Source organism: Betta splendens, chromosome 13 (assembly GCF_900634795.4).
Source record: "Betta splendens chromosome 13, fBetSpl5.4, whole genome shotgun sequence".
In the NCBI taxonomy this organism is placed as follows: Eukaryota; Metazoa; Chordata; class Actinopteri; order Anabantiformes; family Osphronemidae; genus Betta; species Betta splendens.
Genome location: NC_040893.2, coordinates 7,754,934 through 7,779,308, shown reverse-complemented (window position 1 = coordinate 7,779,308; position 24,375 = coordinate 7,754,934). Strand labels below are relative to the sequence as shown.

Sequence of the window (24,375 nt, the reverse complement as noted above, 5' to 3'; positions counted from 1 at the left end):
TTTTGGTATTTTAATATTGCTGTCATTATATAACAACGCTGTAATAAGGCACTCATCTACTCAAATGCATCAGTGATCCTTATAAGGTGTCTGAGTTAACGAATGGAAAGAAATATGAAAATGAGGCAAAAAAACACCCGCGTCTCGCCGGTTTCGCTTTCAATGTTTTTTTGGGGTCAGTGTCAGTTATATGGATGCTGTCACTCTGTGGTTGCAACGTGCTATTATGGTAAGATGGGGAGTCCCTACTGGAGCGGGGACTCCCGTGGGTGTAAACACCTTGGTAACGGAGGAGCAAACGATAACCTGTCACCTGTAAACAGAATCTAGTCCTTATATAGACACAGGCTCACTGGAATTACCCTCATGTACGTATAACTAGATTGGTCTGCAAACTGTGGAACTGACACACCAGGAGCCGCATTTGGGGCTTCGTTGGTTTTAGGATGACAGAAAACATCTGGCTTGTTGATCTCCACTCAGGTGCTAAATGATAAATGATGATGTTAAAGACTCATATATTCAGTGTTTTAGCAGATTGTCCTGTTTGCACATCACTCTCTCATCTCAGTTGCACAGCCAGTTGTAGTTGCCCTCAGTGTTTCAACTCAGTTGTACCTGTGCATCAGGTTAGTAAGTGCTGAGTTGCTTTTCATTCAGATTGAATTACATAGGAATTATAGCACTGCAATATATCATAATATATTATACTATAATAATATTATATTGTTGGGCCAGATTCCTGTCATTGCTTTTATGTGTTAAAGTCAATGAAAAACTAGGTGATCTTCCTCCCAGGTCTCTGTCAGCGTGTGTGGATGGATCAGACGTGTTGGACAGTTTCTTCGTCTCTGGTGCCCAGTTCAAGGCAGCACACGCCCAACAGCCATGCATAGCAACCAGGTGCACAGACGACTGCACACGTCACGTGTGAAATGGCACATTTAATGTAAGACCACTTTCTCCTGAGTGATAATTAATCAGTTAAATATTAACTTGATAGAATGCGACTTTTCTAAACTGCAAGTAGCCTGGCATCCTTTAACTGTTACCCAACGAGCTAAGCAATTGCCTCATAGACAGTAAGTGATGTCATTTTTATCTCAAACTCACTCTCATAAGTGATAATAAACACAGACTGGGTTCTTTAATGGTATAAATACAGTAGGTTTTAAATCACATGACAAGCAACCGAACAAAAGTTGAACATTCTGAATTTAAAGATGGTAATGACAAGTTATTTCCCAGTCTGTGACAAATAAATGGTTTCCCAAAACCAGATGACCCTACAGGCAACTGGGTGACTCAGACATAAAACAAAAGAAAGAGGTTACGGTGCTTTATTTTTTTAGACTGAACACTGTCAGATCAAACAATCCAGCTTGTTTTGGAATAAAAAGGACAGACTTCAGCCAGAGAAGCATAGCGTCACCGTGAACCAGAGGCTCCTTTCAGACTTTCCTGTCATTTTTGGAGTTGACCTAAAAAACCTTTAGAATGTCATAGGCGTGTTCCCTCTTCGCTAGGTGTGTGTGTGGGAGGCAGATATAAATAGTGTCTAATTCCTTTTTCAGAGTTTCACAGGAAGTGATGACACAACAAAGATACCACACTGACATTTTATTTTATTTCTTTAACTCTAATATATTTACATTTCAGTGGCACAGCAAGGAGGAGTGGAAACTTGAGTTTGACACGAGAGCGAAACTGCAGACAAAGGGAAGTGACGCAGTGGAATGACTACTACTACCGTGACTGGTGTGGAACGCACTAAAGAAGCCAAGTAGCACGTGTGGCAGCCAGATTCTAAACCTGAAGGTCTGAAAGTACTGTACATCTAAAGCCATGCTAGGTCTACAACAAGTTTCATGTCAATGTTAAACAGCTATTTCCAACAACAACTACAACAGACAGCTCCTACTGGTCCAAAGATAAGGAAGGTTGGACTGTAAGCGTTCAACTTAATGCTAGCAGCATCTATGGTCATATTTAGGAATGCTCCTAATCTTTACCAAACACTCTGACCAGCGAGGCTTTCAGGCAAAGATTCTCCAAGGTCACAGTACAGGGTACAAGCAGCTGACCCGGGGCCTTTAGCTTCATCTCAAACTCAGGTCGAGGTATTCCTTTCTTGGATGGACTCTCCTGTCCTCATAGCATCTCCTCTGTCTTCACCTGAACCACGCTGTCCGGGTTTTCCTGCGGCTCCGACTGGGAAGTCTGGTTCTCGTGGAAGAGCACGTTGAACTCCCGGTCGCTGTAACCAGAAAAGTTCTCATTGAAGTTCTGGTTAAAGTTGGGGTTGAAGTTGTTGTCGTATAAAGGGGCCATGGGGGCGTTCATGTCCGTGCTAGAAAGCATTTCCAAAACGCCAGGTATGTCCATCAGACAGCTGAAGAGGGCGTCCGGGTTGATGTTGGAGTCCAGGGCCTCGTTGAAGACCTCCATGGGAGCAGGGGCGTCAGACTGAGCAGCACAGAGCCGGTCGATGGGAGGCATGATGGGCGGAGGCTGCGAGAACTGGAAGGACGACTCTGCTCCAGGTGCAGACGCCACTGCAGGAGGAACAGATTGTGTTACAGCGTTAACACCTGGTCACTAAGTAGAGAACATTATACTGGGATCATGAGACGTAAAGCGTCGTTTCTGTACTAATGGACTCGCTCACGACAATCAAAGTCACGGTTCAAATCCAAACGTGTTGGCTCAGTTTCTCGGTTTCTAGTCGGGGCTTCGTCTGTTCACACCTACAATAAATCTCTAATGGCTCATTGACATTAAGACCCATCGCACAAAGCAGCAGACATTTCCAATAAATGTTCTACGAGGCTGCACCAACAGTAAACACTGGCGTGATTAATGACACAGTGGGTGAATCAGGCTAGTTCTGCCGCAGAGTCCTGGTTTGGTGCTGTGATTTACTGGACGGACAGAACCAAGCTGTTTTCTGTGGGAGTGAGTTACTGTAAATGCCTCATTTATGCCTCATCGCTCGTCCGACTCTTATCATCCAATCCTGTTTCCACACCGTCATAATTTGACTGTCTTCCAGCAAGATCCGGTTTCACCTGGCTCCTGTCACATCATAAACCGGGCTGCGCTTATGGTTAAATATTATAGATAAATATTATATGATCCACTGATACGGTTGTTAGGCTGTGATACCAAATGAAGGACTGAGGTGTGACGGACAAAGCTTTCACTTTTCCTTCCATCTAAAAACCAGCTAATTTTTTAGTCAGAGTTGCACAAAAGACACCTGTGTCTCACTGAAACACATGCATCACCACATTGCATAATGAACTGAGCTAATAACAATAGTCAACATGTTATTCCATAAGCTCCATAAACTACTGCACAGCGCTGGTGAACAAACTAACTAGAGCAAACAATCAGCTTCAGCCTCACCTGCTACACAGGACTTCTCTCTGAAAGCGACGTCCGTCTTTATCCTCGTCTTTCGCTTCACCTCGTACGGATCTGAAATGAGAAGCAGTGTGGAAATATGAATAATGAATCTGTTATTGCTCCTGCTCCATACATTTACCATGTAAATACGTAAATGTCATCCTGGATGAGCGCAGTGGGAACATTCAGGGCCCGACCTGGGTTGTGTGGCAGGTACGTGAAGGTGATGGGGTCGCTCTCCATCTGGTCCGAGATGCGACGCAGGCAGAGGCTGACTTCCACCTCGTCGGTGATGTCCTGGTCCTGGTACGGCGGCGTCTTAAACACGATGGCGATCTGCCGGTGCACGTCCGTCTGGGCGAACTCCCCGTTGGCCTTCCACGACCCGTGCCTGAAGAGGATCTCTATGTCGTCTGTGGACCAGCACCGACACACAGAGAAACCGGCGTGACCACGGCAACCAGGGGTCGCTGTATATTTGTATGTAGGCAAATATGAAAGTCACCTTTCTGCACTTTGTCACACAGCATGTAGATCTCTGTCTTCCCTGTGCAGGAACCTTTGTACTGGTTCAGACAGGTGATCTTCAGCTGTGACGTAGTGGTGGCCTCTGTAAGAGTCAGTGAACACGTTGTCAGTCGGTTACACTGTGGAGAGTAACGCGTGACCTTCCCGTCTTACTCTTGTCATAGATGGGGCTGGACACCACCGGGCTGAGGGAGTCCTTCCGGCCGTCATCCCACTCGAGATCACACTGGAAACACAGACGCACTGCGTTCATGTCCATGTCTTCAATTCCCTTTGTGTGACCCGCTGAGAATGAAAACAGGAAACATCTGATCAGTCTGTTCTTCAACCCAATCCTTTACATATTTATGCGCAGATACGTCAGATGAGGGGTGTGTTGGGATCCAACTCACTCTGAAAGGGGTCAATGTTTTGGCTTCTTCGTTTCTGAAGGGAAAGGTCCAACTCCTTCCTCCTCACACACTGGATACCAAGGTTAGCAAAGCTGCATGTGCAGACAAATAAAAACCCTTCAGAAACTCATCAGCGACGTGAAAATGCATTTACGCTCAATTACAAGCACAAAGAACTTCTGCCGATGAAATGAATAAGGGAGGTGTGAGAACCTGTGACGTCGGCTGCTGTGAGGACTGAATGAGACCACACAGATTCCTGAGCCATTGGGGCAATCTTTACCCACAAGGCAGTGGGGGTGAGGCCGGTGTGGGAGGTCTTTGGTTACCAGGGAAACCGTGACTGTGACCCTCTTTATGTGGTCAATGAGACCCTGAATCTGAAAGAGGAAGGAAAAAGACAGATCACATCCACCCTTTAAGTAACTCTTAGTGCTTAGATGCAGGTCCAACATATGCAGCATCACTTTCCTCCGTTTAGCATCTCCCACTATTCAGTGAAATAAGCCAATATCAGACCCTCTCGATACGTCTACATCGCAGCATCTTTCATCAAAATCCCCTCACTTTCTGCGGATGTCTGCGTGTGTGCAGAGAGGTATTTGTTAGTAAGGAGGTGAGATATAAACCACCACCTCTGACCACGCGCGAGTAGGGATTTGTGGGGACTTTCTAATTGAGTCCACCCACCCACATCCTTCTACCTCCACCCCTCTGCATGGGGCACACGCACACTGCAGACGAGGGCACCTGCCGATCAATGATCGCAGGGAGCTAGAAAACACCTTCCCAAGCAGCGGCCCAACAGATGCCGGAGGCCGTACCTCGATCGTGGGCTGGGTCTTGTTGGTTTCGGTGCTCGACGCGCCGAGGATGCTGCCGGCGGAGCGCCCCTCGCACTCGTAGCGGAACCTCATGCCTCTGTCCTTGGGCTCCTCCACCACCACCAGCTTGGGCTTCTCCAGGATGCGCTCCAGCGCGTCGCTGTTGGCCCGGTTCTGGGCGGACACGTCGCAGCTCCTGGGGGTCAGGAAGGAGGAGCCTCGGCCGACCCGGGAGCAGCCGGGAGGACTGGACGCCATCTCTCTGGACGCGGGCCTGGGCCGTTGTTGTTGTTGGGGGAAGCTGCGGGACGGCTACGAGGAAAAGCAACAACAACAACGCCGCTTATTTTCCCTCCGACCACAACAAAAAAATAAGATGACGCGAGCAAAAGTGAAAAAGCAGAGGAGACGCTGAGACAATTCAAATCAGTCATTATTCATAGAGCGACAATAGTGCTGAATTCCAGGTATCAGTAAAGTTGTCTTGTTGTGTTGCCATGGTTACTAACAGAATCCAGCTGGAGACTCCTGCCATGTGTTAAGAGTTTTGTCCCATATACTTTCTAAAACCTCTGGATGACACTAACTAAAATAAACTATTCCCACCACCACCAAGTCCAACTTTACTCAAGTACCAACGTGTTAGAAACTAGCATTCCCACACTGTTGCAGGTGACAGTGCTGCGACGCTCCAGTCAACTCAAAGCGATGCATGTTTTCTCAGTGCGGTGCTTTGTCTCAGCAGAGTTAACATGTGCTCTACTCCTCCTCCTCCTCCTCTTATGTTTGATGTGTTATGTTTTCCGTTACACCACAGGCCACACAGCTCTTCCGTGCCTCTGACTTAGGTTAATATCACTCTCCTCCTCTGAGCCTTTTACTTTCTCTATCCGCGCTGCTTCTTCAGCGTCTAGTGAAGCCGCGATGTGATGTTACGGACAGAAAACAAGAAGCGTCAAGTTTATGTGAGGCTTCAGATCAACAACAGATCAAGACTCAAACCTGCGCAGGACAGACGTAGAAGTTGAATCCTTTGTCGCGAGCGCGGCAGTTAATCAGGATGAGAGCTCCTCACAGCACTGATGATCTGTGCGATGCCTGAAAACGCCCAGTAGCTCCACAGAGGCCTGCTGTCGCTAGCCGATAGCCGGGGCCATACCTGTAAGTCGCACGGCGCCGAAGCTAAACAAAAGCCAGGCAGACCGAGTCGACGAGCAGGAAGCAGGAAGTGAGCGTGACGGAGGTGGACCAATCAGAGGAGAAGCAGCGTGGGACTAAGAATGTGACCCCTGAGCCCCGGTGGGTTCGGCTACGAACCAGAGGGACCGTAAACTGAAAGCAGGAGTCAGGTTACAGCTGCTCCTCCCCCCCCCTCCTCCCACAGAAAGGCCCAACGGGAGGTGCGTCGCCTCTGCACCAGCGCTCTACCTTCTAACGACTTCACAAGCAAATTTATACAAAAGAAAAGCCAAAATCTGGCATTCACACATGCAAACGATTCGCTCGGCAGGAGATTCAGACGTCGCTCCGTGCGCGACGCCGGCGGCGGCGGCCTGCGCCGGCTGCAGCCTCAGCGTTGTCTTATCAGATTACAGCCCTTGTGATCCTGGCTGGTGTCTGTAAACCACGTGCTTTATGGTAAGAGCCTGCAGCGCCTGGCAGCCAAACCCCCCCACGGCACAACAGAGCAGCCAAGAACACACGCGGCCCCATCCCGGCGCTCGCCTCTACTCACATCCCGACAGGCACAGACGCTTCCTCGCCGAGTGTCACAAGCGCGCGGCTGTTTGAGGAGAACCCTCACTGATTGTTCTGCCGGTAGTTGCTTTCATTGATTCATGAATCTATGAAAATGCTGATCACAAGTTCCAGGGGTCAGGTGGGACTTTTCAAACTGCGTGTTTGTTTGATGGCCTTGAGCAATTCTCAAAAAGGTCATTGAAGCGAATATGCAGCAAACATTTGAAAAGATGAGACCAGATAATGTTAGTCATGTGTTATTATTGTCAGGTTCAGATTATGAATCAGAATGGGAAAGGCTAGTTCTGGTAGTGCTGATTAGGATGACTTCATGAACTCTGACACCATTACTCACTAACTGAAAAAGAAAAGTGCTTTCATGCTTGAATGTTGGCGCCAGACAAAATCGCAGGCGACTGCGTCTGGGTCGCACTCACCGGACACGCCGTGCCCCTCGGCACCAGGACGGGCTGCGGCGCCGGCTGGTGCATCCCTGGGCTCTGGCTGCTGGACAGGTGAGAGAGGAGGTCAGCAGGAGGACGGGGCGGCCTGGGTAACTCCCCGGTGATGATTTCTTCAATGAGGTCTAGAAAAAATATATAATAAACAATAATAAACGGCGTCTCTTTAGCAGGTTGCATTACAACTTTAGTGTTTTTGTGTAATTATAGATACAAATAAATATCTTTATTATTTAACACTTAGAGCTAATTTATATTTTTAGTGGCCCTACTTGTTTGAGTGTATTTATTTACTACAAGACGAAAAAAATCAAGGTCTTCTCACACCTCCGTTTAACGGTTTCCTGGGGAAAACCCTGTGTTGTTGTTGTTACACGTGTGCATGCGTGTTTTTAAGTTCAGTTGCTTTCATTGTCAGAATTAGAGCAGCGTTTAACAAGTATTACCTTTTGTCTGCACACACTGACAGCGAAGACACTTTAAATCCCATATTATGTTCACATCACGTCATGGAATAGATCACAGGGCTCAGCCACGACCGTATTAACACAGTAACACACTCTCCAACACTTTTGACAGCTCGAGTCAGAGTCGACCATAAATTGAGTGTGACTCTTGTGGCTGTAGCTGACAGTAGAGTAAATACTAGTACACTAAGCTGCAGTTATGGTCTATGAAATACTAACAAACCAGTCTTGAAAGACATTAAACTCTGTCTCTGCAGAAATGCAGTTGGAGGAATTGTCATTGATGAGTTACACATTTTTCTGACTGTATACAAGCATTGAAGCAGCTTTAATGAAACCATCACGTTTGGTTGGATCACGTTTGAATCCATTTCCTGTTTTAAACGTTTAGTAACAGCTCAACGACCAGAGACTGCGTGTGAACCATCAACGGAAGAGAAGACATAAGGAAGAAACACCAGTGATGGTTTACTTCTTCTTCTGCGTGAGGTCACGGCAGGTCACGCCTCGGCACAATGCACATGCTGAACATGAAGAGAAAAGGCTCCGAACTCACCCAGCTCCGTCTGCTGCTCTGCAGGACAAACACAAAGCACACAGTCAGTCGTCAACATAAAACACCGCGGTGCTGGTGAACGTGACGTCTACGGAGCAGAGCCGCGGCAGTGAGGGGTTGAAAGCCGGCTCGGAGCGCTCTGGCCCCGGGATGGGTGTTGGCTCCTCTGCCGACGGCTCACATGCCTGAAGATGAGGTCAGCTCCGCCTCGCGCACAAACACACGCAGGTTAAACACGTACCAGCTGTGCCGCCGCTGACGTCCATGTCTTTCATCGCATGGAAGGAGTCTTTTAGGACCATCAACTCTGCCGTCGTGTCCCCGGATTCTTTCCGAACTTCACCGAACCCAACGGGACCTTTCCCCGGCCTAAACCCCCCTTTCTCTCGGGACGGCTCCGGTGAACACTCGTGACGCTTTACGGCGGCTCTGGCTGACTGGACAGCACTGAAACCGACTCGGAGCCATGTGTCGAATGCGCCCGGAGAGAGTGGCGACGCAGTTTAGCGATTCCGCAGTTGCCTCGCTCTGATTGGCTGTCACTTGCGGAAATCCCCCAGTGTCACGTCGGCCGCCGTACGGGAACCCCCCCCGGGACCGCAGGTCCTAATAAGCTAACGCGGCGACTCAAGATTGGAATATTCAAAATGTTGAACTCTTACGAGCACTATAGGAAAAAAATGAAAATACCAAAAACTAGTCTAACTAAACGTCTGGTTCCTAACCAGCGCCACTGCGTGTGCAAAACTATCCGCAACTATCAACTATCCATATAATTTCCCATGGTTGCGTCATTCTGCCATCTCGCTGCTCTTCACGTTTTCCACAAGCTGATGAAGAAGCGGAAATTCCTGGTTTTATTTACCAGTGGTTATGGATGCGCTCAGGCGCCAGAAACGCGCCTGCACGTTTTGTAACTGCCCTAATGACGTCTTCGCGTTGCTTTTTTCAACCCTCATTTTAATCCTCTATTGGTGGGTTTTGAGGCGCAGTAGCGACACTTGCTGATCAGACGGCGCACAAGCAGACTTAAAGGAAAAGGAAAGCGAAAGTTGAGGCATTTAGAGGAAGCGAGTACCATGAAAAACATCAACACTCCTTTCGGCCAGAGGCAATGGCCTCGGAGAGAAGAGATGGATAAATATTGGACATCCTTCTACCTCTAATGACTTTCTAAAGATTATAATTTACAGTATTATGAAAGTTCACTAAAACTAGACTACCATTCATTTCTATCCATCAACTAGAAAAAAAGTCTAGTGCGTGTAGAATTGGTAGCAAGATGACCAGTCTCCACCAATTAGATCTATAGTGTGCAGCATTTCTTGGAAAAAAGTGTGATAGGCATCTTGTTCCAGACAAAACCCAAAAAGGAAAATAATTGATTACATTTCTAAAAACACAGGCATTCAATACTGGACCAGGACCAGGTATGTAAGAAGTGCAGAATGAAAAAATAAAAATCCTGAACAGCTTAAATCACACATTAAGTTTTACTATAAACATTAATGCTCAAAATTTAATTTGTACCAACATGGAACCCTCCGTTTCAGAATTTACAGCACTGAAAATAAAAAGACATGTCTTTTAAGCACAGACTTGACTGTCTCCACTGGGATCATCAAAGTGATGAGCTTTGAGCTTCAAACAGTTTGAAAACCAGACATTTGACTGAGGGGGCTTTAAAATTAAGCTTGCAAATTAGCTATTGCTGGGCAGTTTGAACACCTGTAGTATCAACATGACAAGCAGAGAGTCTGTACAGTAAGAGGACATACAAAAAAAATGATTCAGTGGCTGAAAGCAAAAACAGTAAGTAACTGACAATATTATACTTATATTAATACCAACAAGGCTGTTCTTTTTTGTTTAAGTTTAGAAACTTAACCATTAGTTTAAAATTGAGGGGAATAGTCACGATCTTGAAGGTAGTGGACTGTGGTTTCATCTTCTAGTCTCCAGTCACCACATCGCTCTCTCTCTAATGTCTGCTCTGAATATGGATTTTCCAGTTTCCTCCAGCACTACTCACCAGTTTCCAGACAATCCGAAACACAGTGCTCACATGGAATGAAGAGAAAAAAGAATTCACAAGGAATCTACAAAACAAAAAGTTGCACTTGGCTTCTGTCTTCCTGGTATTTAAAAAAAAAAAGTGTTATAACCCCTCATTCCCCTCCCAACATCTACTCCAATACACGGTTACCCTCTGAAAAATCATACAGAATACAGTACATCACGTTTTGTTTTACTTCACTTGAACAGCAAAACGAGAGGGCGAAGATGGGCGGGGAACAAAAATCAGAATTTACCAAGTCTACACTGAACAGGATTCTCTGTGGATCCACACAGAAATCAGAGGAAACAGTTGAACTGCGTTTCTTTTGTAGCGGCGTCCATGACAGCTAAAACAACAACTCCCATCTCTGCCTCATTTCCGCAAGTCCTCTTTGCCCCGGCCGGGTTGAGCCGGGGAGGCAGATAAGGGTGCAGTCGCGTTTAATCGTTCTTCTTCTCTCCCTCTGGTTTGTCTGTAATGGCGCCTGCTGGGGCAGTAGCACTGTCACCTGCTGCTGTGTTGTTCTTGTCATGGTCTAGTCCACTGGTGCCAAACTCGTTGACCCGGTTTGGATCGACCCGATAGATCCAGCGCTGGTAAAGGTAGATGAAGAACACCACATCTGTAGGAGAGAAAACAGATGTTAGCCCATGAAAGAGAATGTTCGTAGTATTTTGATCAACGGTATGAGAAGTATAATTACTTTGGATTAATAATATAGTTCCCATTATTCCAGCTCTGTGTATTAGACTTAAGTCATAGCACAAACAAAACCATTCCTTACCCACTATTCTCACTGTCTCCATATTTACTGCTTTAACGTTTGCTCTTTACTTCCCATAGAAAAATAACAAAATTCTTCTCCCTTTGAGTGCAATCAGATCTGACCTCTGAACAATTTCTGTCCAGTCATAATCAAGGCTACTGTAACAAAAACTATCACGATGCAGGTTTCTAATTACAAAACAGGAAAACATGCTTTGTTTTTCCACTTGTATCTTGAGAATTATCAAACAGATTTGTGCCTTTCTAAATTTCCCAATTATTTAAAATTTGCTTTTGACCCAAACTAAAAGTGTCCCCACCACCCACTCGTTTGTCTTCAGCTGCAGTCGTGTGGCGAGTTTTGCACACCAGCCTTATACAAATAAGGCTCCTTAGATTTGATTACAGCATCTCTTAAATAAGCGGTAGAGAGCTACTAATACCATAGGGTATTCTGGAAATGACTGATCTAGAGAACCAACACTAGATGGAGTTAGAGGAACATTTATAACATTTAATCTGTTACAGGCTACAGAGAATTACCCGAGAATTGTAGATTTGGTTGTTTCTGTTTCCTAAAGTCAAAACAGGCGTTCCTTGATCAAACAAAATATTCATCTGGATAAACGGTTCGCCTACATTAGCTGCCACTTTGCTGAGTAATAAGCTGAATCTGAAACCACCTCCAGAAAAAAAACTCATCTCTGCCTCTCTTCATCAAGCTACAAAATCAAAATGGCACCTCTTGAATGTGGGCAGAGGGCATTAACAGCTTTTACTCCCACATACAAGTTATTTTTTTATTTTAGATGTTTTAACTTCCGCCTGATTCTTATAAATTCATTAACGAACGTGTTTCTCAGTCAGGAAACACATACCGTCTCTGAGGCATCCTATCCTGTACATCATGGGCATCTTGATGACAAATGCAAACAGGTCATCAATAAAGGTATTGAGAGCCTTGTATGTGAGCATCCTCCATGGGAGGTGAGCCACAGACTTCATTTTGTAGTTGATGAATAGCTGTGGCGTCATCGTAATAAAACCTAAAACACAAGAAGCAGAAAACAACAGAGCTGGTTAGCTAACGGGCATCTTTTTACACTGGAGACACTATATTAGACAGGAGTGTGCAAAAGACTATTAATACACAGCACATTAGCAGAGGCTCTTGGGAATATGGTACGTAACCATGATGCAAGTATGAAAACATTAGCTGAATGTGCATCCATTCAAGACAGGACCATTAAATTCTCGGCCTTCAACAGGAAAAATCAGCTAGAGACAATGAGTCAGCAGTAATAAAATTGCTTTCACAGACGTATGCTAGACAAACTGACAAGTAGAGGGGTATATGAATACTTGTGCCAAACTTACCAAACGTTAATAAGAAGCCATAGAGCATGCTAAGTATCCACGAATACCAGCCTTTGTGCTCTACATACAGTAAACTGTACACGGCATAGCAGCCAAACAGAGGGTAGAGCAGCCACGACAGGTACCTGAAGGCCATCTGGTGGCAGAAAAGACAAACTCCATTTAGTTAAGCAACCATCAGGAGTTCTTTGACTTAAAAGAAAATAATAATGTAAATGTATTTCCGCAGCGTCATCTGGATGTGATGTGTTGTGATTCAACTTACATCGTCATAGATTTTGGTCGAAGACTCCACATATGTTGATTTATCGGTGAAAACTATCCTTGGGAAAAGACCCAAAATTTTGTTCTCTCTGTCCAACTACAAAAAAGCAAAATACGTGGACATTAAAAATATGACAGTACCAGCATTGTATTAAACACTAATTCACAATGTGCTCTATGGATATACAATGAAAACACAAAGAATTTATTTGTAAAAACACTCATCAGCGGGGGTCAGGGTCTTCACTAAACTGTCTAATAGAAATGTCTGCACATTTAATTTACACTCGCTTGCATGCACGCACTCTCGCTCTCTCTCTCTTCCCTTTTCAAGTTAGAGGCGTTGTCGTTGTGTCACAATGTGTGCAATGAGGAATGTGCTGGTTAAAAAACAAAAGATTCTACCAAGAATCAAGTACAGTCAACATACGGCCTCAACAAAAACACTGCTGCCGGATGACTTACTTTGACATCCATGACCTTGGTGATTTTCCACAGGTCAATGAGAAGGCCAATGAACACGCTGACCTGCACCACAAAGTTGGTTTCGTTGTCCAAAATGTAGAGCAGCACCACCAGGGACTGGAAAACGCCAAATATGATGGAACGCACAGAAAGTCCTTCCAGAGACTGTCTGCTATTCCAGAACTGGATATCTGAAGAGACGCGGGGTAGAGAGTAGATGCTTAACATCAATAATGTGGTTGTTTAGTTTAGCTTCTGACACGACAGAAACCTGTGACGGGCCAACCTTAATGATCCAACGTCAACTCAACAATTAACAAACATAATACATAACTCAAAGCAGAAGGGGGACCTTCATGTAGCCCTGTGTATGGATGCATTTCAAAGTTAAAAATAAAAAAAGGGTTCACTAATTGATTCAGATTTTTTAAAATGCAAAGAATAAACTTCTGAACATGAACAAATTAAAGTCCTACATATAAACTGGCCTCACCATTCTTGAAGGCTAGAAACTCAAAGATGCTGTGCACAATGGAGACAACAATAGTGAGTCCCAGCAGGTACGGGTTGGTTTCCAAAAGGGCCACCTGCACAGAAAGAGGGGTTATTTCATCTACATCATGATAGAAATAGAAAAGATCATGTAATATTAACCTTCAAACGCCACATTGTTTTGCTTCTCTGCCGCCTTTCTCTTACCTTAACTGAATCCTGGTCTTCATCAGACTGCTCATACGTGTCCTCAGGTAGGAAATTCCATGGCGAGCGTGCATTCTGGGCAGCATACAGCTGCCAGCGCCACAAAGATAGTGGGCAGTAGCTGATGCGAAGTGGGAGTTTGGTCAGGCTGTCATTGATGGGATAGTAGTCCTTCTGCAGGTTCCAATAGTCATTAAAGTAGACGATGGGGTAATAGTCACCACTTACAGCATCAAACTTAACATCTAATGAGACACAGGAGAAGAGAGTGATCATTTTACAGATGTTCTATTACAAAGACATAGACGTTGAACTAAGCATTTTAAGTGCAGTAATGGAGAAAGGGTGAGAGAGGAGCTTACGTTGGTCTAAAGGAGGAGGAACGGAGCCTTTGACCCAGGCTGTGTGGTCATCTACCATGTTGATGGTGAGGTTTGGATGCCAGTGAGAGATGATCTCCACTGGACCATGGCTCTCTGCCCGCTGTGAGGAAACACATCTGATTAGACATTAGTGCTGAGCTGGGACGGTAGATGTTTCTGGAAGCAACCATAACAACATTTTTTAGACTATTAAAAAAAGCCAGGTTTTTGCTGTAAGCTAATTTTTTTTTCTACACTATAAAAAATAGCAAAACTATCAACCTTGATCATTTCAGGATCTGCTTCCGTTTCCCCTGTCAACAGATTCTTGGTCTTCAGAAACTTCCTTCGCTTGAATTTATTCAACACTGGAAGTGAGATAGGGTGAAACTTTGTAATGATTTCAGAAATTATTTATTTAATACAACTTCCATCTACAGCTTACAGTGAGACTGTTTTGAGTATGTGCTTACTTCGTGTTGCATGAACTGTTGCCAGTCTGCGATGGTGTCCCTTGCGTTTGGGGTCTGGGTGGAATCCACTCTTAGCAAAGTACACGTGTATGTAAAGGGAACCATTCTGCTGTATTTTCTGAAAGCACATAGTACAGAGAGACTTATTAGTTAAGATAAACACAGATCTGTTAAGTTTATTATTACAACTATCATGAATGTGAGGGCCCTTCTCTGTAGTTCTGTCTTAAACAAAAACAACACATCTTTAGTTTCTCCAGCTCTAGTCTCCCTCTATCCACAGTTAGCCCCCTACCTCTGGGATGTCCATCTCTTTATAATGCTGGTAACAGCCATCTCCATCTTCTCCTGTGGTCCAGTCCCCATACACCAGGTCCCTGTGGAACCAGAATAGGGCTTCTGTGTTGTTGAAGTCAGAGAACACCTCCTCCTGGGACACGTAGACATACAAGTCCTGCAGGCATGGTGAGAAAATAAAAGGTGTTTATGATATTACAGAGCCAGGGGAGAGAGAAGTAGTTAGTGCGTTAGGATCGTTAAAGCCGATCTGTACAAATACTTGAGGGAGTCAGAGTATGAGGGGTGCTTAAGAATTAACAGCTTCAATTCAATTACAAAATGTTAGTAACACAGCTGGCCATGGAGATAAGGCGATGGAAAGAAACATATGTAATACCATGAGAGTGTCTTTGGGGAAGAGGTTTCTGCTGGGTACCCTGGGTGCCCCAGCGGGTGTGCTGGGGTCAGGAGTGGATGGCCCTCGGCGGAACCAGCTGCTGATTGCCCAGATTATGAAGATTCTGGAAAAACATATGCAAACAAAGAAAATTGAGATAAACAAACGAACTGGGGGCAGTTGCATTTAAAAAACTGATAGAGTACAGTTTCGATGTTTGTCTGATAGCCTGCAGCGGTGGAACGGAACCAGCAGGAGGCTAATCAGATTAAACTTGATCCACTTAAACTGCATCACACTCAGACTTAAAAGACAGACTAATCTGTCACAGGTAAAAAGCCACAAACCTTTGCCGACATTTCAGACAAATTTTCTTCACAACTAATGGAAACGGGGCAAATGCCAAATCAAATAATACAGCATATTAATAATACAATAGGGTTTTTTTTTTCAGGTGCCAAACAACTATAGCACTGGATGATCACATAATGTGCTGTGCCAAATATTACTGAAAGAAACAAACACTTCAGTCAGATAACAGCTGCCAATGAGCTAAATTCACTGTTTTTTTTCTCCCATGGGAAATGTGGGATCCATCACAATTAAAAGTAGCACTTAATAAAAAAAGCACTTTATAAAATCTGAGTACATAAAGACAAAGCACTAGATGACAGCTACAGATGACTTGACCCTGGTCAACAGATAAATCTAGTATGATGACAATTGGATCTCGAGAAAATCTTACTGATGATTTTTTGTGTGTGTCTTGTTCATGTTAACAAATTAGACAGAAAAATGTGACTTTAGTCCAAGTCTGAGAAAAATGGTGGTCAAGAGGCAGCAGACTGTTTATTTCCCACATTCACTGGAACTGTCACATCTTTTTTTCTGTAAGCAAGCTTTAATGTGTGGGCTGGTTCTTAAATTGTCTATTAGATTAAAAGGTTAAAAGGAAGCTCACCTGAAGAGGACTCCTTTAATAACCTGCCATGCATTAGGCGCCTGCTGCTGCTGCTGCTGCTGCTGAGGGTCCTGTGCATTTTCAGTTGTTTGAACAGTCTGGCCATCTGTTGGTGCAGCAGTCCCGTTGCTGCTCACCTACAAACACACATCAACACATGGTCAACGGAGCTAAAGAAAGCAACAATGACGGTACAACAATGGCAACATGGAAATACGTCATCAGCCAACAACAGCTTTACAGACAGTAAACAGGAGCTATGCCTCTGTACAGTACCTCACCTAAATACTGATAGTATTGAGGTGGTGATATAATGAATATATAACAACATTACTACTAACATTTATGGCAACACCCAATCAGTCTCCAGTATATAGAAAAAGCAGATATATAGAATAGCATCTCAACAGATTCAAGGTGTAGAGCCCTCACAATTGATTAACTTTTTCTGGCTTTATATGAAACATTTAATAAAAAGGACAATCTATTAAGTTAAGAACTAGTTAGACGAGTTTACCACCGAGACCAAGACAAATGCGCTTCTGCACTAATTAAATACTTTTCACATGTTCAAACTGAGGTCAGCATCAGCATGTTAAAAATCATTGAATGCTGCCATTAGGCTGCTCTTTATGATGATTTCACCCTTGACAGCTTTCATGTAACCCCCCACCCCTACAGCAAGGCCACATTCTATTCAAGTGACACAATAGACAAGCACATGCCAAGTCATGAGACTCTTTCACTATCTAAACATCTAATCTCCCCCCATTGTCACCAACACAACAGCCAGCGGATGGCCTCTAGACACAAAGAGCACTTGAGACTTAAAAATGTTTTCTGTTAAAAAGGATATAATAATTTCCATGCTGGCGCTTTTGACAAGAGGTAAGAGATCAAGCACATGAATGACTAGTCTCAATATAGGGCCTCACTGTCATGTCCTTAAATGTTACAATGGAGACAGTTGATCATCAGAAACATGGACCTCTGTCTCCTGGAGTGATCAACGCAGTAACAGACAGATCAACAACGTGTATGGGTCTCGAATTTAAAAAAACAATTATTAACAATGTAAATCATCAAGAGGATTAAAAATTAACCACCTACTCAGGGTTCAGAGTAAATGCTTTACAACGAGTTGGAAAAGGACATAAAGTTGGGATAAGGCAATCGTTCACAGAAGTCAGGATTGCTGGTGTACTGTGTATTACAGATGATACAATTACCTGCAGGTTGAATGAGATGATGCCTTAAAGACCCTCAGTTTGTGTCACAATGACTAAGTTCAATTAGTAATTACTGCTTTGAGGTTAGGTGAGGGACTTAGCTGGTGAATCAGTTGAGAGAAATGACTAAAATGACTATGACATCCTAAAAATACAAAAATAATGCAAAATCCCCAGAATATTGAATTCATCACCACATGACAAACAAAAGCATCACATTCTAACAGCACGGAAACAGTAAACATCCAGCATTTTGCCTCGACTATAAAACCAGCTCCACTATTACCACGTTAAATTTTTGTTGACCCACTAACGGCTGTAGAGCTATTAATATACTACAGCTTTTGTCACATCAATAATCTGTAAAACTAGAAAAGCTCGTTTTTGTTTTGCATAAGGAAGAGAGGCCGTTTTTGCCTCTAGGGAATAAAGACCAACTTTGACCTCTGGAAACTTATGAGATATAGATTTGTAAAAGAAAATGACTAAAACCGATCCCATCACTTCAAATAACTGATGAGTTGACAATTGGCGATATTATCGCGCAGCATTAGAAGACGTGGGCGCACCGCTAACTCACAAACCGTTCTTTAATTTGATTAGAAAGGAGCTGTCTGGTGCTCCCGTGACGTCTCTGAACAGCACGTAGCTGTTCGTAGATCTGTGGGAGCTGCTGGAGACCGGCCTGGCTGCTCATGCCAAGCTGCGCTGTTCAGGTTCAGGCCTTGTGAAAGCTAACTGACACACTGCAGCGGGCAGCTGGGCGACACCGACACGCTCCGAGTCAACTTATAACATCTTCACGTTCGCGTTGTCGCGTGTCTTCGGGTGATAAAGTCGCCGTTGACACCGCTCGCGGCCGCCGGTAACAGTCGGGATTTCTCCACACGTCGGTAACGGCAGGAGGGGGTCGTTTTAAAACCAACCGGCACCGACAACGTCACTGGGGCTCGCGGAACAATCGGTAGCACATTTAAATACTGACCGCCCCAGACACGACGCTCAGACAAAGCAAACCGAGCCCGTCCCCTGTCTGGTAAAAGTAATGGTAATGAGAGTGTCATTCATTTTACCTCGCCGTTGCTTACGGCAGCTTTACTTGCTCCGCTCTCCTGCGTCGCCATCTTTCCTTGTCTACTGTCGCGCACACGCACCACACCACACTGCTGGCTGGGAAACTGCGTAAAGTCTCGCGAGAGGTCAGTTGTAGCGTAGTTGGCGTGACGTGCGTTTTTACGGGAGGGATTAAACGAGGCAAAAAAAGAATTCTTTGGTATCTTATTGCAAAAATATTTAAAACGGACAGAAGCCTAACTTAAATATCATCCAGTAAATTTCTCATACTATATACAAAATGGCACTAAGAGACATTCCAGTTTTCACACACACATCTGATATTATTATTAATATATATACGTGTACATATGTTTTAACACCAAGTTTAAACAGGTAGTAATATTGAACATATAAAATGGGTGTTATTGTCCTAATATGCATGACACGGTGTTTCATGTTATTTCATCAGCCTTGGGAAATAAAGCCTACAGTATTTATTAGTGCCACAGGAACTCAACCCTACCTGACATTTTCACGAGCCAATCACCAGGAGCTCCATTTTCTGATGAAATAGCACCAGAGGTCTCATTATTACAAACGTGTGTTTTTCCTGTAATCTTATACTAAAAATCATTGAATAAATTATTGTATTTATTATAACTGAGTATTGAGTAAGGTTTTGGGAAGTTAGAGGTTAGTAAACTGCATGAGCACTCTGAAACAGTACAGAGAACTGTTTAATTGATTCATGTTTACAAGTCTAATACACGTTTTTCAAAAATTGTTTTAATTGCTATGTTTAGAGTTTTGTATTGGGATAAGACCAAATTTTCACTTACTCCAAATAAGTGTTATGAATGTTCTATAAACTGTACATCATCTGTTCTTTGCTTACAACATTTAGCCATTTTGTAAACCTAAAGTGCACATCATTACACAATTAATCTACTTACACAACAGGCAGTATAGGATGTTTGCTCCGTCAAAAGAATTTTAATGTATGCATATTGATGCGTCACTGTCACACATCAGCTTTATTAATTCTGGCTCAAGTTAGAAATATGACAAAAGAAAAGGAATTAACCAACAGAAACATTTAAAAAAAATAAATCTGAAAAAGTAATTAAACCAAGATGGTCAGCAATTATTGTAGAGCAGACAAATGTAGCAATGCCAAAAGTGTTAGTACAAACATAATGAAGATAAGTGTATGAAAGGTTGTTGTAAGTCATAAGCTACTGTAATGTCAAAGAGACTTTACTCCTGTTTGGCATGTAACACCAGCACCTTAGAAGTCAACAGATCTGTATGTGTGATGATAACATTCGACTGATGAGAAACCATGAGAATGATTGATTTACATTTCTTCTGCAAAGTTCAGAGCATGACACAAGTTTTATAACACAGAACAAGGATAAATAAGGCATACTTTTCATGTCCGTCTTACATTGTAAAAAAGCTGAGAGCTGTTACTGGAGGAGGTAATGGGAAGTGACATCATTATGCAGGTTCAGAGACATGATGCACTATAAGTATGGTACAGGCGCTGTTAACATGTTAAGTCACTTGTTGCTGTTCTTTTTGTTTCAATGTAAATGTAATTTGATGGACTACCTGATATCTCACAGGCGATACATTATACTTATGCTACTTATTTTGAACAAAAAAAAAAACTCAACCTAATAATTCATTACCTAAATATTCATTTAAAGTATAAAACATATTTATACTGGGAAAGTGCTTTGTGAAAACTCATTTAGTTTAATTTAAATTCTGTTATGCTTACAGCTAGCTAATCAAAACAATACATAGAATCCTACATCTTGTGAATTCAAAGATTTGATTAAAAAATTAATATTTATGGTAGCTACATTTAAAAATTGACATTTCACTTCACTTTTTTTAGTCTCTGTAGAATGTGAGAAAAAAAACATACAGTAATCAGAGACTACAAATCAGTGGTCAATTTAACTTTGTGTAGCTGATACTTGAAATCATCTCTATATTTGGTGGATGCCTTTCCTGAGTAATGACAACCACGTCCATAAAGCAGAACTCATAATATTATGTGCATAAAGTTTGTCTAATTGAAATTGAAAATCTGTTTGAGCTTTAAAACTTCAGTGTTTAAAACTGAAGCATGCTTTTATTTTAGTAGTTCATATAGGCAGGGTAGTGCAGACAATTTCATGTTTAATAAGAATTTCTTACACAGAAAACAAGGGAGAATTACAGCCGTAAACCACTTAGACTACAAAGTGAAGCTGTTTTACATAGAGCAGCCAGACATAAATTTGAAGTCGTTCAGAAGAAAATATCTAACCTTGAATGCTTTAATATATTTCACAAAGGTGAGATGGGGAATCAAAAAAAGCTAACAGCTGTGCTTTTTTTATTTGCCTTGTTTGATTGACTGAATGTATCAGTCAAGAATTCAATCATAAATTCTTGACAGCTGGAATTATTTAACTTTAATATCTTACTTTAACCAATGACTGTAATTGATTTCAATTGAAACTCAGATGGACACTATTTTAAAAAATACAGGCAACAATATAACCATTTTAGTGTCAAATAATGTTAGGGTTGATTTTTTTGACAGTGCTCCACACTAAACCATTATTTTAACAGTTTTAAAAAACAACAAAGCTCAGAAAACAGGAAACTATCAACAGTTATATACATCATCATTTTGGTACACGTCGACATAAACTAAACAAAAAGAAATGTAGTTGAATTCCAAACTGTCTAAAAATAAAAGCTCCCATTTTTAGAAAGCCTGAGAAAAACAAATTCACTAATGTAAGAACATTAAATCATGAAGTGAAAGAACAAAACTTCATTAGACTGCCTTATATGCAAACTAAGCCCTTGCCTTTATCAAATTCTGTTAACATAAGCCTCCCATATCGCTTTCACATCCACCAGCAGGGCGCTACCTGACAGGCACTCCTGTCCTATTGCATTGATGGAAGTTGAGGCTAAAGGTTTTCATGAGAACCACAAAAAAACAAGCATATGGTATAACAAAAATGACTCTGCGTTATTTCTGGCTGCTTGGATGAAAAACAGCAGGAGGGCAGGACACCCAAACAGTCCTACATCTCATCCAAACCATAATCCTCCTCAGGGAAGTCTCCCACAGTCACACTCAGTGGCTTCACAAATGCACCGTACTTGATCTCACATTCGAAGTATCGCTTTCCATTAACTCTGCAGAGACATGGGTCAAAATCCAGCAAAATTACAACCCAACCTGTATGATTCACAATGTGCATTATTAACATATAAATCATGTTGCTCTTACGTTCCATCATGCTTCCCCAGGGGCTCATCATACTTCACTCCAACCCAATAGCCTGGCTTGAAATCTGTTGTTCCTGTATTCAGGGTAACATAATTACTTAGTTGCAACCCTAAAAGCTTGATCATCATAAATTGCTGCATCTTAATAGCAGGATAAAGCTAATTATAATTTATGTTTTTTAATCAGTCTCCATTAGCGTGGTGTTTTTTTTTTTTTACCACCGCGTCAGGGTGTTTTATATAAAATAAGAGGAAGAAGAATTATTAACCTGCCAGTTTACTAATTTCTAACAGTTTTACCTAAAGGTGGTAGATGCTTGTTTCTATGGTTATATATTTTCTCCTCAAACTATCAAGGTAGTCTTAATATAAAAGAGCTAAAATGTAAACCCCGTTTGCATAGACTGTGTAATTAATCACCATAAAAAAATAACAAAGTCTGCTCTGGTGAAGACAAACTCCTCAAAGACCATAAAGAAAGTACAGTAAGCCAACTAAGCTTCATCCTCACTTACCAACATACATGACTGTGCCAAGCTTTGTGGGCTGCCCAGGGACCTGCACTTGGCATCGACTGCCAACAGAAATGGCATCAGCAGCAGCCTTCTGTTGTTCCTCCAAAGCAGCATGCTCCGCTTTCTTCTTGGCCACTTCTTCTTCATTGAATTGACCGATACGGTGTTTCTTCATGAATGACCTTGCTGTGCCTAGAAGAGAAAAACTTGGCTTGCATTAAAACAGTAAACTTCACAAACAAACTGTGAATCCTGCAGCAGCTGTTTAATAAAAAAGGTTGAACTGCTCCTTTTTTATATTACATCTATGACTTAACCTTCTGACATTACATTTATATATATTGCAGAAATAATCATTGATCTTATTCATTGATATCTTTACCAACAATTATTGTCCATTACCTTGTTATTCATTGTGTAATGATAAATTTGTCCTTTGTTGCATCATTAGCCCCATTTAGTCAATAAATTAGAGAAATAATTTTACTTAAATATTCAAACCACAGATAAATGTTCATATTGTGAAATTAGATGCTAGATAGAAGCAGAAGGACAGCATATCGTACCGGTTTTCTTATCATAAGCATCATCTGAAAGTTCAAACTTCTCCACTTTGGAAACATCTGTGAATTCATTCATCTGACCCCCACTTTTATCGACAACCTGTGGAGGACATAGGACCAAATAAGAAGCACGTACAACTAAAAACTAAATAGGACAGTAAACAGTTTAATATATAAACCCTGGTCAACTTAAATGCAAATTCTGACACAGATTTAAAATAAATATCGCTATACTACATACGTGTATTCTGCAGTCATCATCCACAGGATAGGAACCCAGCAAAGCTTCATTGTCATCCATTTTCTGCAAGAACTTGTCAGAAACACTGAATAGTTCCAGATCCATGCAGGAGGGGGATGCACCGACAACCATCTCCAGCTTTCCCTAATTACAACACATATACAACATTAGTTAATACTAGTAGTGTAGTCAATCGTATTTTTTACGTTCAGTTAGAAGAGGCTCACCTTCAGTTCTGCTATACTGATCCCTCTGTTGAACCTGCGCTGCACCTCAAAGGAGGAGATGGTGCTTGTTAAGCGCACATTCACAGTGGGGTTGGTAACTACTGTCACTCCACTGTCCATCATGCAGACTGTTTGGATCCAGCTATATTCCAAAACCTGAAAGGCGGAGGAAAATTGTGATGTGATGTGAATTAGGCGTCTTATTGCATCTTTAACCATACTGTCCCCCACGTCAACACTACGCTACGACAGAGCCGTTTACTTAAAAAATGTACATTACTAATTATATATCTGATCATTTTTATCTAGCTAGCCCAGACTACGTTAGCTGTTTGGGTGGCTAGCAGTACAGTCACGTTGGATGCACAAGACCCTTCGCTAAAGACCAAGGTTGTCATAGTTACTTACAATTAGGTATGATTTCCTCGTTGGTATTTTAAACACCTTTTCCCCAAAAAATAACCGCTCGTGTCAAATGTACAATTTAACCAGATGAACACATAACGAGTGTTAATATATAGGAGCAGAGACCGTGTACTCGCTAGTGCACTCGACGTCACTTCCTGCTACGCCCAACTATGAAACTTTCTACCCGCCTTCAAGGAGGAAAACACCAATCGCGTCGCGGAATTACAGCCGAGACGTTGCGATACGTAAGGCAAGAACCGCCCAATCAATGGAAGATTGACACAATAAATAACCAATTACCAGACAGGAGTGTTAAATAGCCACACAGCGGCGCTATTCTACCTTTTAAAACT

At 42.6% G+C, this 24,375-nt stretch overlaps 3 protein-coding genes across 5 annotated transcripts; all 3 read right to left on the bottom strand.

The window, feature by feature from the left end:
- Positions 1–1,607: 1,607 nt before the first annotated feature.
- relb (v-rel avian reticuloendotheliosis viral oncogene homolog B) lies at positions 1,608–9,269 on the bottom strand. 3 transcript variants are annotated; one of them, XM_029171519.3, is made up of 11 exons: positions 8,618–9,269; positions 8,377–8,394; positions 7,330–7,478; positions 5,153–5,464; positions 4,542–4,708; positions 4,329–4,420; positions 4,090–4,221; positions 3,914–4,018; positions 3,606–3,821; positions 3,409–3,480; positions 1,608–2,555 (listed from the first exon to the last, which is right to left on the bottom strand). In XM_029171519.3, the coding sequence occupies exons 1-11, from the start codon at positions 8,676–8,678 to the stop codon at positions 2,152–2,154; spliced, it is 1,728 nt and encodes a 575-aa protein (XP_029027352.1). In that variant the 5' UTR covers positions 8,679–9,269; the 3' UTR covers positions 1,608–2,151. The 3 variants fall into 3 exon arrangements, with proteins under 3 accessions (XP_029027352.1, XP_040929336.1, XP_029027353.1); XM_041073402.2 differs by lacking the exon at positions 8,618–9,269 and having other exon boundaries at positions 8,293–8,400; XM_029171520.3 differs by lacking the exons at positions 7,330–7,478; positions 8,377–8,394; positions 8,618–9,269 and adding an exon at positions 6,155–7,296.
- A 581-nt stretch (positions 9,270–9,850) lies between these two features.
- On the bottom strand, positions 9,851–18,921 carry clptm1 (CLPTM1 regulator of GABA type A receptor forward trafficking). Its single transcript, XM_029171518.2, has 14 exons — positions 18,780–18,921; positions 16,478–16,614; positions 15,517–15,640; positions 15,136–15,294; positions 14,841–14,958; positions 14,650–14,735; positions 14,368–14,488; positions 14,006–14,250; positions 13,800–13,893; positions 13,307–13,497; positions 12,843–12,938; positions 12,578–12,713; positions 12,079–12,246; positions 9,851–11,057 (listed from the first exon to the last, which is right to left on the bottom strand). The coding sequence occupies exons 1-14, from the start codon at positions 18,828–18,830 to the stop codon at positions 10,876–10,878; spliced, it is 1,908 nt and encodes a 635-aa protein (XP_029027351.1). The 5' UTR covers positions 18,831–18,921; the 3' UTR covers positions 9,851–10,875.
- An 842-nt stretch (positions 18,922–19,763) lies between these two features.
- Positions 19,764–24,201, bottom strand: tbcb (tubulin folding cofactor B). Its single transcript, XM_029171612.3, has 7 exons — positions 24,023–24,201; positions 23,615–23,770; positions 23,388–23,531; positions 23,150–23,246; positions 22,584–22,775; positions 22,070–22,142; positions 19,764–21,975 (listed from the first exon to the last, which is right to left on the bottom strand). Exons 2-7 carry the CDS (start codon positions 23,735–23,737, stop codon positions 21,861–21,863), a joined length of 744 nt encoding a protein of 247 aa, XP_029027445.1. The 5' UTR covers positions 23,738–23,770; positions 24,023–24,201; the 3' UTR covers positions 19,764–21,860.
- Positions 24,202–24,375: the final 174 nt, after the last annotated feature.

What these genes read in the sequence shown, in the direction of transcription:
- tbcb (XM_029171612.3), bottom strand. Translation starts at nt 23,737, where the DNA reads ATGATGGACAGTGGAGTGACAGTAGTTACCAACCCCACTGTGAATGTG. An exon ending in TCAGTATAGCAGAACTGAAG is followed by an intron (nt 23,532 to 23,614) that starts GTGAGCCTCTTC and finishes TGTTGTAATTAG; the next exon opens with GGAAAGCTGGAGATGGTTGT. An exon ending in ATGATGACTGCAGAATACAC is followed by an intron (nt 23,247 to 23,387) that starts GTATGTAGTATA and finishes TGTCCTCCACAG; the next exon opens with GTTGTCGATAAAAGTGGGGG.
- clptm1 (XM_029171518.2), bottom strand. Translation starts at nt 18,830, where the DNA reads ATGGCGACGCAGGAGAGCGGAGCAAGTAAAGCTGCCGTAAGCAACGGC. An exon ending in AAGAGATGGACATCCCAGAG is followed by an intron (nt 14,959 to 15,135) that starts GTAGGGGGCTAA and finishes ATGTGCTTTCAG; the next exon opens with AAAATACAGCAGAATGGTTC. An exon ending in GATAGGATGCCTCAGAGACG is followed by an intron (nt 11,058 to 12,078) that starts GTATGTGTTTCC and finishes TCTCTCCTACAG; the next exon opens with ATGTGGTGTTCTTCATCTAC.
- relb (XM_029171519.3), bottom strand. Translation starts at nt 8,678, where the DNA reads ATGGTCCTAAAAGACTCCTTCCATGCGATGAAAGACATGGACGTCAGC. An exon ending in AGACCCAGCCCACGATCGAG is followed by an intron (nt 4,709 to 5,152) that starts GTACGGCCTCCG and finishes TTCCTCTTTCAG; the next exon opens with ATTCAGGGTCTCATTGACCA. An exon ending in AGAGAAGTCCTGTGTAGCAG is followed by an intron (nt 2,556 to 3,408) that starts GTGAGGCTGAAG and finishes TTCCTCCTGCAG; the next exon opens with TGGCGTCTGCACCTGGAGCA.